The following is a 12,689-nucleotide window of genomic DNA, read 5'->3' as shown; positions in this document are numbered from 1 at the left end:
AGTTGAATGTGATGGTAAAAATAAACAGATTTTATTTTGAATATTTTAGATTAAATAAAATTTGTCTTCAGTAGTTTGTCATCACAATTTAGAAAATTAGAAAAGTGATGGAGTATGTGAAAAAAAACAATAGTTGTTATAGAATAGAAAAACTTAAGTAAGAGAAAAATGATTTGTTCAATAAACGGTGAAGCAATTTACATGGTTAATTATAAAATAATCAAAATATGTAAGATACTAGCTAGCTTTACACATCCAGGTGGTTGTCCTTACTATTTTCTGTAGGAGTCAAACCCTGATAAGCTGGTACAACTAAACAAAAAGTTTTAATTGGAAGAAGCTGACTGGGCTTTTAAGGGATGGTCATTGTTAATTACTTATCAGGATCTTTTCATTTTTTTAAAAGTACTACGTCAGACGTGTTTGAATTGTGCAGTTGAAGCTGTTATGATTGGAATCGTTTTTTGTGGTGAATGGTAGGCATATACAGGTTTTATAGTTTCAAAGAGGTTTTTGAAAAATTACTCCTACTCATGGGTGTGTGTATTGTAAGGTGGCATTAGTCTTACTTTAGTTTACTTTTATGTTTTACGTAGGAGCAAAAAATGTTTTCCAAACTTCTATGATTTTAAACTACTGAAAAAAAGAAACTTGTGTACACTATGATTGTTATTTATTGGTAAAGGTTCTTGATTTTCAGAAGCTTTGAATGCTCCAGGCAAAAGTGTTTGGAAAATTCTTGTTTAATATTATTTTGGAGTAGAGTTTAAAGAAATGCTCTGCTCTTAGGATTGAATTGTTTTAGTTCTGCCAGCCTTCAATGCTTAATTGTAGACACTTGTGTTTGCAATACACAAAAGACTGGAAATGAAGACCATGCAAAGGAATTAAATTTTCATTTTAACTTTTTAAATTAAGTTACTCCAAAAAACATAATCATAATCTTGAAAAGTAAGACTATGCCTAAGCTAAGCATTGAAATTAAATATAACTTAATAGTCACATAGATGTTATGTTAACATTGCTACAAAACAAACTTATCCATAAACTCAGGCAAGTAGTAATTAGTATTGAGTAAATGAACTAAATTTTGTTAATTGTTTTTTTTATTGGACATAAGGACTTAAGGTTACTTTTGAAGCAGATCATTTTGAGGGATTTTTTTTTTTCATTTATTATTAAAGAAAATGTAAATTCCAGCAGTGTAACTAATATTAGCATTCTGTTAGTGATTGTTGATATACCTTAGTTCAGCAATGTAACTCTAGAATTTTGACTAACATAATATTCCTCCTAGTTTGGAAATGAAGTTGATAAATATTTATAAGATCTAAGCTGAAATAATTTAAGTAGTTAAAATCCAACTAAAACAAATTAAACTGTTGTATTTTACAGGACTCCAACAATGGCAGATGGTCTTTTTGCCGTTGATCGTAATTATTTTTGGGAGATTGGAAGCTATGATGAAGAAATGAATATAGGTGGTGGTGAAAATTTAGAGATGTCTTTTAGGGTAAGAATTGAAATGCATTTATAAATTTTTGTTAGATAACATTTTAATATTCTTAAATGTAACAAGTCATTTGCAGTTTAAAGACCATATTTCTTAAAACTTTTAAAATCTGAAGATATTGTACTTTATGTTTATATGTGAAAATATCAGATTTGATGTTCATAAATGGATATATCAGACTAAGTGTTTATAAGTAAATGTATCAGACCTGATGTTTACCATGCATAGTTTTCCTCACTGACCTATATACATTTCATGTAGTCTCCTTTCAGCTTTTTCAGCAGTAACATCTATCATGTAAACATCTCAGGCACTAGTTGGAAATTAATCAGCCCCCCCCCCCCCAAAAAAAAAACTAATGAAAGTAAGTTTTCTCTGGGTACTCCAGTTTTTCCCCCTCATCAGAATTTAGTTGGGCATAGGATCTATAGATCCCTTCCCCAAAAAGGGTTCCATTTGTTGAAATACTTTGTTTTTTGTGTCACATTTCTTTATCTCTCCACATCTGGGGCAAAAGAGGACTTGTAAGTCCTCAAGTACTCCTGGGATTTTGGTTTATTAATAAGTAAAAACATTTTATAGATTATCAAAAAAATAATGTGATAAAATATTTCTGAACCTTTGATGTCAGAAACAGTAAGCTTTATATAGGCATATTATTATAATGTCCCTTCAAAATAATAATCTTTGTTTTTCAGTTAATAGTCAAATGTATAAATCATATTCTCTAAACAATACAAACAAGCACAAAGTCATGTCAGTAGCTAAGTATTAAATCACTTAAACATACGACTCTGTTGATCACTTTTATTTTTATGCATATAGGTTTGGATGTGTGGTGGGTCTCTGGAAATCATCCCTTGTTCTCACGTGGGTCACATTTCTCGTAGGTTCGACCCCTACTCTTTCCCTGGAAAGAACGATGCTTATACAATCAACATTATGAGGACAGTTGAAGTGTGGATGGATGATTATAAGAGATACTTTTATATGCATAGACCAAATCTAAGGGTAATGCATGGTAATTTGTAAAAAACATAATAATAATAGTAATAATAGACATTTTAGCCCCTGCGAACAAGATTAATTGTAATCTTTTAAGGTTACTAAAATCTGAGTAAGGTATTTTGTTGAAATGCTCTTGGTGATCATAAACATATTTTGGGTTTATTTTATAGAAGGTTTTTAAATACTTTTGCAATTAGAAACAAACTGTATTTGTTAAAGGAATGGGTTTTAGTGTTTACTCACTCTTCTGTTACTAAAAGAGTTATCACAGTTTAGAGATGTTTTGATCAGCCTAAGATTTCATAACAAATGTAGAAACTGCAAAAAATAAGTTCAGACTTAGGTTTCATGTCTTCTTGAAAGATGAGATACAAGGATGAGATTCAATATTGGTAAACAGTGTCATGGTTTCATTAGGAAATTTTGGGATAGATCTGTTACATTGCAAATGGAAAAAATTTTAAGTCTTATTATTCCTGCGATTTTTCTCGTATCTTATTATTGAATATACATTTTGGCTAATGTTAGGAATTAACTTATTACGTCAGATTGTGCACTCTGTGAATTGATCATGTGCATGTAGGATAAAGACAGATTAGTTGTGTAAGACACAGCTAATAATATGTTTAGTAAATTAATTTTCTTTTAATTTCATTTAACTTAGTTATTCTCTTTGGAGTATTATATTTTTACTATTTATTACATAGTTTTTTATCTTAATAAACATTAGTTTTTTGCTGTACTAACTGTATCATTCCACTACCCAACTCTGTGGTTAAACACTAACTTCTGATAAGATTGTTACCTCTTCTCACATAATAGCTTTCCTGATTCAGTGCTGCCATCTATATGTACAGTTTTCACTCTTCACTTGCCTTGAAACTCCCACCTAAGATAATGTGTTTCCATGTGATATTGCTGCACTGTAGCATGTAAATGAGCATGTAATGACTCTCAACCAATAGGAGTATGATACTCTCTTAGTGCAGCTGGCTTCCTCTATACTGATTGTTAAATCATCACATCTTGATTTGGCACTTGTTTTTTTTTATTTTATTATTATTATTATTATTATTATTATAGTGAACTGTTCAGATATAACCATTTTTTCATGGAAGGATCTACACACACATATTACCTGTTATGGAAATATTAAATGTTGGATTTTTGTCTTTCAACATTTTGGACTGGAGATGACCCACCACATACAGTTCACCTCTCTGGCTGGCTTTCCTCCATCTTGCCATTGCCTGGATGTTAATTCCTGGGCAGTCTAGTATTGGATAGATGTAGTACCAGCAAACATAAGCCCTCATTCATGTGGTTGGTAGGAACCCTCCTCCTACTACAAACTGGGCGAAAAATATCCGATTCTACCTGGATATTGGGTTTTCAGGTGGCCTGGTGTTAGATGTGTGCAGTTACAGCACACAAAAGCACTCCCTTGGTTCACAAAACAAAGGTTACTTTCCCTTTTACTTCCTGGGATTGAGGTCAGGACCCTCCTTCTACCATGGACCAGGTGAAAATACCCAATACTGCCTGGTTTTTGGACTGTAGTAGACTCACCACATACGGTCTGATGCACCCTAGCCACACTATATCATTTAGCATGACTATAATTTGTAAACAGATTCTGGACTGTGCTTGTTTTCTGGTCTACTTAATGATGCACATCTTCAATGTGGACAAAGAATGTACCCTGGTCCAGATGAGGTGTGGTCTCCCATGGGTGTGCCCCTATATCTTTTCATGGTATAGGTTGCCACACTTTAGGTTTGGCACTTTCCGAAGGGGGCTCATCTAGGTAACTTTTGCTCTGATCCCTCCACCACTTCAGTGTGGGATTCTAGCTAGTACGTGAGAAGAGGTAATGTATCATACGAAATGTTAACATTTTCCAACATTGAAAATGTATTTCTGATAGATACTTCTGTTTACTTTTTCCACCCATCCTCCTCACTTTTGGTGTGCCTTTTTTATCTGATTTTGAATTGATGATTGAACAATCATAATATAGGGAGCCAGCTTTGCTAGGAGGGTGCGTCACACTTCTATTGCATGCAACAGCACGGCAATATTACGAGGAAATGTGTGATCTTATGTGGGAGTTTCAAGGCTAGTGGTGAGCAAAAATTGTGCATATAGGGGGCAGCACTGAATCGGGAAAGCTTTTGTGTCAGAAGAGGTATCTACCAGAAATACATTTTCAGTGTTGGAAAATGTTAAAGTCTGTCTTAGTAATTTATCCAAAATATCAAGCTATTCTAAAGTTGAAATGTTTGGTATGTAATGATCTTTCGTTGGTCAGTAGATGGTGTTACGTGTATACTCGTATCATGATTTTCAAGGGGCATGGAATCAGTGATATTGCATAAAGAAACCAACAAGTTTTTCTGTATTCTTTACATACATTAAATTAGTTTCATTAACAGTGCTGGATAAAATGTTTAATTTCTGTATATAATATATTTATGCTCATTATTTTTCAATTTGGGATTATATATCTTTTATTATGAGGATTGTTTTGAATCTTTGGGTGAGTTTACAGATTTAAGACAAACATAAATCTCCTAAGCTGGCCAAACACTGTGAGTAATTTTTGGTATTATGACTTTGAATATTGTTAATAGAAATTGTACACAACAGATGGATCAATGCATTATATTAAGAATGGTATATTAAGTTAGCTGTAGTAATTACTGGGGTAAAATTTAGCTCTGATCAATGTAGTTAATGATAATTCCAGTAAAAATGTGTTAATTGGTAAGTTGAAAGCTAGTAAGAAACACCTTATCTGTGGAGAAGCCCTAAAATAACATTTTTAGATGTTTCTCTTATTCTATTGTGCATACATGTGTGTGTCTATATATATATTATTTCCTTGTTTTTAAATCCAAGGTCTTTGCATAAGATTGAGCCCAAAAACAATTACAATTACAGTCATTCTAGCCCACAGCTAAAGGAAGTTAAGCTTGAATATCTGTTAAACTGGCATTACAAATTAGGACTTTGTTTTGTTGTTCTGAAATGTAAGGATATCCAGATAGAAATGTAGTTAATAGTTCATGTGTTTTCACTTTATTAATCATGTAATTTTTCATCTAAATTAAATATTGATTAATATAGTAAACTGAAAACAGATAGTTTAGGAAGCTTGAATAATTTACTATCAAATTACATGATTAGTAGAAAAAGTACTGTAATTTAAAATGGGTCAAGCTCTTTCTGTATTATTAATGGGACAAGGCATAATCATAATTTCTATGTTGTATAGTTGGTTGTTAAAAAGAAAAGCCTTTTTAGTATGATTTCAGAAAACAAAATGTGATATTTAGTAGGCTGTGGAACTTGTGTCATATAACAGTAAAAAAGAAGCTTGTCACTTCCTTGGATGAAGAACATTTTGGATCCACATTTTATGAAAAACCTGTTACGGCAGATTAATCTGAAACATTTTAGAAAGTCAAGAAGAAGTTAGAAATATGGTGTATATGCAAGAAATAAAGTATTTCATGTAAAGAATTAGAAGAATGATTTACTGAACCAGATTTTAGCAACTCATTCACCAGTAGTAGATTAGATTGGCTATGACTGTGATAAAAATGTAAAAATAAATGTTGCTTAACAGTGGCTAACTGTTAATAATTACTGTGGCTACTGAATAATTACATAATTAGTGTATTTCAATGAATAAATCAATACCCATTTATGCTTATTTGTATAAGAAGTATATTAAAGGGTTTTAAGAAATTTAAATGTCAGTTCTACTTCTATTTTTGAATTGAATATGATTTTTGGGAAGTGATAAAACTGATTTTCAAGACAACATGAAAGGTTAAAATCATAAATAATATTCAACGTTAAACTGGTACACAATTAAACATTTTATTTATGCCTATCTATGGCCTTCAAAAAGTTGATGACTCCACATGTTTCGACGTTACACAACTGCCAAAATACTATAACATAAAAGGTGTTTCAAAATAAGTTCCTGCTTTACCACTGAATGATTATATTAGCTTTGGAAATAATGTAAATATTGATTTAATATTTACTAATCAGTGTCTAGATTTATGGAGATAGGTATGCATAAAATATTAAAAATTGTTTTTAACTGATCCTGGATGGCTTTGGTATGTTACCTGACTGACACAAAAAATTGATAATGTATGTTCATATATCCATTGTTCACTTGTTTGGCTAATTTTACAGTTGCACTGTAAAAATTATTTGGGGAATTTTTAGTTTTTATTTATTAGTTTATGCTTTTTTATTACATATTATATGTGCTATGAATGATGCATTAATCAGTTTTTTTATATATATAAGTTCATATTTAATTGTGAGTGTACAGGGTGTATCACAATCTCAGTTTAATAAAACTAAATAAAAAATGTGGGAGGGCAAACAAAATGTGGTTATAAATCTGCAAATTTCTGTTGGATAAAGACCAAATAAATGAAAAATCTTACTGGGATTTTGGAAACATCCAAATATACTTTAGAGAATAGAAAATTATGTTGTTATACTTTTCATTCCCTTTTTTTGTTAAATATTTCAGTATGTCAACTATGGGGATATTAGTAAAAGACTTGAGCTTCAACACAAGCTACAGTGCAAGGATTTTGGATGGTATCTGGAGAATGTGTATCCTCAAAAGTTTATTGTGGATCAAAATGTTTTTGCTTTTGGAACGGTATATTTTTATTTAGCTTTGTTTTTGTTGTATAAATATTATGTATAATCATTTCAAAACAAAATTTATTAATCTTAAAATTTAGCTTACTTTCTCAGTTAAAAAAGTTATTACGTAAGCTTTCTTACTTTATTAGAAATGAATATTTAACTGTTTTGATTAAATCAATATATTTTCATAAGTGTAATTTAAGTTATTGTTTGATTTCACATAAAAAAAATTATTAAAATAAAAATGACTGTCTATGAAACTGGTAGCCTTGCTGTGTTATGTGATCCTTTTTTTTTATGTCTCATAGCTTTTATTTTCTTTTGTTTAAAGGTTCGTAACCCTATTAGTAACCTCTGTTTGGATACTAAGAACCAAAAGGAAGGCAAAGCTGAGGCCTTAGGACTTTACTACTGCAAGAGTCAGAAGGGTGTTACAATGAACCAAGTAAAAATTGTTTCTAAAATTTTAAGAATGTTAATGCTAGAGCTAGGTAGTGTACAAATAACTTAGCTAGCTAAATAATTTAGTTAGGTTCTAAAACTGACAGAGTATGTGATAAATGCTCTAAATGAGAATTTTTAGCAATGTCTAATAAAATCTGCCAACATTTATGCCACTGCATGAAAATGCCTTGACTAGTTTTAATGGCCAAAAATAGCATGAGCAGAGATAAGCCATTCAGTTTTGTTCAAGGACTATATTAGTCTGCTAACAGTTATCATGTGATTCCAAAATGTTTTTCATGGAGACTGTAACATTTTTTTTATTATTGTTGAATGTTACAAGAGAAATTCATTGATAATTTAGCTATAGTCATAAAATGTACAGTTTCAGATACCTTGGTTTTAATTTAGTTGGCTTTCTAGGGAATAATTTAAATGAAAATATTTTATCAGTAGTTATTATTTACAATATAAATGTTATATTTTGAATTACATTTTCAAAGTATCCATCAAAGATCATTATGTAAGAAATGATGTTTATTAGGGGTGTGTATCTCATTGTAGTAGTCAATACAATACACATCTAAATTTTGATGCCACAATACCATATGTATCTAGATACAGAAGTTTTACAGATGGTTTGTTTCAAAGTTTGACAGTCTTGTCTGTAATATACTATCAATATTACTAACATTGTCTTATTTAAGTACTTCATTCTTTACAGTGCTTTATCAAATTCTCGGGTTTGATGAACTAAATGGCAGCTGGCAAGAAAAGTAAAATAAAAAAAATTATCTGTATTTTTGTTATTGTTAATTTGTTATGTTACTTTGCATGCAATGTTTTTGATAATAGAAATGAAGATGATAGGTAGTACTCAATACTCATCTTTCTTTATTGAATCTTTAATTTTTAGCAAAAATACTTTATTAGAAATTCTGATTTTTTCTGTACAAAATACTTAAAATGTTTACTGAAAGCTTGCCAAATTTAGTGTAGTGAAGATACATAAATTGTATCAGACGATGTATCGAAACACTCGTGTCACGACTTCACAATAGGATGCTTGTATCGCTATATTGCTATGCCTTTAATTTTTACCATATATAATACTAATAACAAACTTTTAATGGCAAAGGCTTTTTCTCTCCAGTTTCTGTAATACTGTTACATACCAAGTGAGTATTGTCTTATTAATTTTAATTTGGTGTATGAAACTTGAGGAAAAATTATTGAACTCATCATCATATAAGCCAGTGGTTCCCAATCTTTCCACCACTAAGGACCACTTTTTTTTCCATGGACCCCATGTTTTTGAAAGATTCCATCTACCCAACAAACTATTTTTATTAACTCGTTTTAATGGCTTTTCTCACATACTTTTTGAGAGCCAGAAAAATTGTGACAGTTATAGAACAGCTTTTTACATATTATTATTCTATGTCCTTGTGTACATTATTTAGTTAAGAAAATAACTCGCGAACCCCCCAGTATTACCTTCACAGACCCCATGTTGGGAACCACTGATATAAGCTCTTTAGATATGCATACCAGTTTTTAATCCCCATTAATAAAAAGCTAAGTCATATTACCAACTTGGTATGCACACAGAGATAGATTGTTCTTATTGTGTATCTTCACATGATCATGATCAAAATGACTCGCAAAGTCAACGTTTTGTTTATTAAGCAAACAATCGGAAATAAATAAAATATTAAATCAGTACCTGAAAATATGACTCGCATGTGGAGTCTTCTATGGATTAATACCAGGAGACTACAATTCTAAGTCTTGAAAAGTGCCATTAAAACATTAAAGTAGGAAATACTCCACTTCTGTCAATGTGTTGTAGAAATTGATATGGCTGACAAGAGACTGGTATAAGAATTGATATTTTGGTAACTATAACATTTATTAGAGATTTTATTATGCATAATAGTAAATATGAATTTAGAATTACAATATGATTGTCACTTTTCTGTTTAATAAATACACACACAACCTCATTGCACTATTCGTGATAAGATCATTTTCAGAATGGTTCACAGATTTACTTGAAAATAAATATTAGCAATTTGGTACTTTCTTACAAAAGTTTTGTATATTGCCTCTGTTGGTTTTATTTTTGTGTAAGAATAATGCAATACTTGTTTTAAAATCATAATATTTTCTATTCCTTTTGTTGTTATTTTTTCTAGGTGTTTGCTCTTTCTTCTAACGATGAACTTAGACAGGAAGAAAATTGTGCAGAAGTGTCTCACGACACTTCCCATCAGAAAATTATCATGATGGTGAAGTGTCATGGTAGAAGACAAGGCCAGGAATGGCATCATACAAAAGTAAATTTATGTGATTTTTGTGCTTTAACATAATATTTATGTGTAATTAACATATAATATCAATCTTATGACTCCATAATATTCTCTACGTATAATCATCATTGAAGAGTACTTTATGATCCTTCAGGATTTTCATTTACTTGATTTAAAGGCAACTATAATCACACAGACTTGTGCCAATACTGAGATGTGTGTGGAAAGAAAGTAAAGTTTAAACCAAAATGGCACATCAAACATTGGAGACGTAGCTGAATATGTTAAAAGATACGTTTGTAAATATACTGAAGTGTGAAGAAGTTCAAACTAGAAGAAATATGTTTATGTAGAAATGCTGTTCAGAATATGTTTTGTGTGCAAGAATGAAATCAAGAAGAGTTGTTGTTTTTTTAAAGCAAGCAATATGCATTTACTTCAGAATTACAGTTTTCAACATGAAATGGGAGATTTTGATATACATACATGCATAGGTTATTTTTAATAGATTGTGTATTAGCTGAATATTTCACTTGATGCTGATGTAGATGAATCTGTTGCTAACAGACAATATGTATTAATTTTTATGACTTTCAGGGTGGATCAATCATCCATGGAGCAACAGGTAAATGTCTAAGCATTATGGGAAGCAAAGTAACCACGTACGTGTACTTAGCAGAATGTGGGGGCACTCATTCTCAGATCTGGTGGTTTGATAACTACATGGACATCAATCCACAACTATAACAGGAGAGTCATAACTGAAAAGAAGATTGAAATTATTGAAATATACATGTTTGCTTTGGTCGTGGACATTTTGGCGATATTTCAAATATATATATTTTGATGATGTATTTATCGTGAAATTTTGGTAGTTTCTAGGACTTGATGGTGCACGTCTTGAGGTTGTGAAATTTGACACCAATCATGCACTAGTAATACTACTAAACTGTTCTTTTTATCAAAAAATGAAAAGTGGATTTTCTTTAAATCCAAACTCTTTTTTAACCTCACTGTTAAAAACTCCTAATTTTGAGAGAAAACATCCTTCAAATCTAAGCAGTTACAACTTGGCTTTCCAGTGTTTTTGCATAATTTGAACAAATTTTCCTGCCTCAAAATTACATGGCTGACAGCTTAAGTTCTGGTTTAGGATAAACATTTCTGAAGTAATAAATATCTCAATCAACTTGATAGTTATGAGTTAATGGACGAAGCTGTTTTTTAGTTTCATTAAATGACTTAATACACAAAGATTTAAACTTCCTGAAAAAATGTAGCTGTATAGTAACAAACTAATTACAACTGTGATCTTAATTATTTTTATACTATTAAGAAACTTTTGAGGAAACACTAAATATTCTTATATGATGAAAGAGAACAATGTTTGGTGTATGGTTCAAAACAGCATTGGTTTGATTTTTTCATCTTGAAGGAGTTGAATGTGCTTTAAACTGCAGCTTTTGTAATCTGAGTCACTTGTATAAATTTAACAAAAAAAACCCAAGTATTAATTTATCCCACAGATTAATTAATGGTCATCTACCTTATAAGTAGAAATCATGTTTGTAGATGTCTATTAAATATCTGTTGTTATGTCCAAATTAGTGTTCCATTAACATTATAATTACTTTATTATATAATCTACTGATTGTAAAAGGTGTGTACATATCTTTGAAATAGAAATAATCACTGTAGAAAACTATAATTTTTGATGCCTCGGACTTATGCTTCGAATGAAATGATACAAACACATATATTTTATTATTGCACTGATCTAATACTTGTTAATAAGAGTTAGATATTAAGATATTAGTCTCATATTTGAAAATATGTAACTCCTTTTCTATTTTTGATACACAAGTTGTTGGTCTTAACTGTCCCATTCATCTTAGCTGATTCTAACATATTTCTTAAGTAGCATCTTGAGCCTTTAGTTTCTGGCTGGGATGGATGAAACTGTGTTTTTTGTTGTTTATTTAACCCTTCTTATTTATGTTAAATATTATTATAGTTAATGATTTACTGATCACGTTAGCACTGTTTCTTTTTAATTTAACAAATTAGTACACCTGTGAACAGATGTTCCAAATTCATACTTAACTGCTTTTATCCAAATATCTTTTCACTTTTTGTTGTTATAGTTACTAGGATATAAAATAACCTAAGTCTGATTGCCAGTTAGGTACTAATATTTCTTTTTTTGAAAATTAATCTTAAAAGATACTAGTTCCTAGTTAGTTTACATTCTTTGTTTTGCCCCTAATCTCTAACAAGGAAGTCTTGAAAAGGACTTTTTTATGGTCACAGGACCTTGGATAGGATTTACTTCTATCTTCCTGTTAGAAAGACAGGCATGTTATACTCTTGTCTTAGCTCTCAACCAGTTAAGATTTAAATCTTCTAACTATTTGGATGGCTTCAAGAGAGATAGTCTAGTTTTGATCAGTTTTCTATCTTTGGTTGACTGATTGTATTATTGGTTAATTTCACATTAAAGAAATTTTTTCAACTTTTCTTGGCCTGGCATGGCCAGGTGGTTAGGGTGCTTGACTCGCAATCTGTGGGTTTGAATCCCCGTCCCACCAAACATACTCGCCCTATGAACCGTGGGGGCATTATAATGTGATGGTCAATCCCACTATTCATTGGTAAAAGGGTAGCCCAAGAATTGGCTATGGGTGGTGATGACTAGCTGCCTTCCCTCTAGTCTTTCACTATTA

General features: G+C 30.9%; 1 protein-coding gene across 1 annotated transcript in view; it reads left to right on the top strand.

Annotated features, from left to right (window-relative positions):
• Positions 1–12,567, top strand: part of LOC106457797 (polypeptide N-acetylgalactosaminyltransferase 1-like) — a 30,349-nt gene extending 17,782 nt beyond the window's left edge. The window contains exons 5-10 of the mRNA XM_013917245.2: positions 1,396–1,513; positions 2,339–2,524; positions 7,086–7,220; positions 7,542–7,655; positions 9,853–9,993; positions 10,564–12,567. Of these exons, the coding sequence (XP_013772699.1) occupies positions 1,396–1,513; positions 2,339–2,524; positions 7,086–7,220; positions 7,542–7,655; positions 9,853–9,993; positions 10,564–10,713 (844 nt within the window). The 3' untranslated portion in view covers positions 10,714–12,567. The remainder of the gene's footprint in view (positions 1–1,395; positions 1,514–2,338; positions 2,525–7,085; positions 7,221–7,541; positions 7,656–9,852; positions 9,994–10,563) is intronic.
• Positions 12,568–12,689: the final 122 nt, after the last annotated feature.

This window comes from Limulus polyphemus, unplaced genomic scaffold (genome assembly GCF_000517525.1).
Source record: "Limulus polyphemus unplaced genomic scaffold, Limulus_polyphemus-2.1.2 Scaffold374, whole genome shotgun sequence".
In the NCBI taxonomy this organism is placed as follows: domain Eukaryota; kingdom Metazoa; phylum Arthropoda; class Merostomata; order Xiphosura; family Limulidae; genus Limulus; species Limulus polyphemus.
This window is presented reverse-complemented; position numbering and strand designations above follow the sequence as displayed.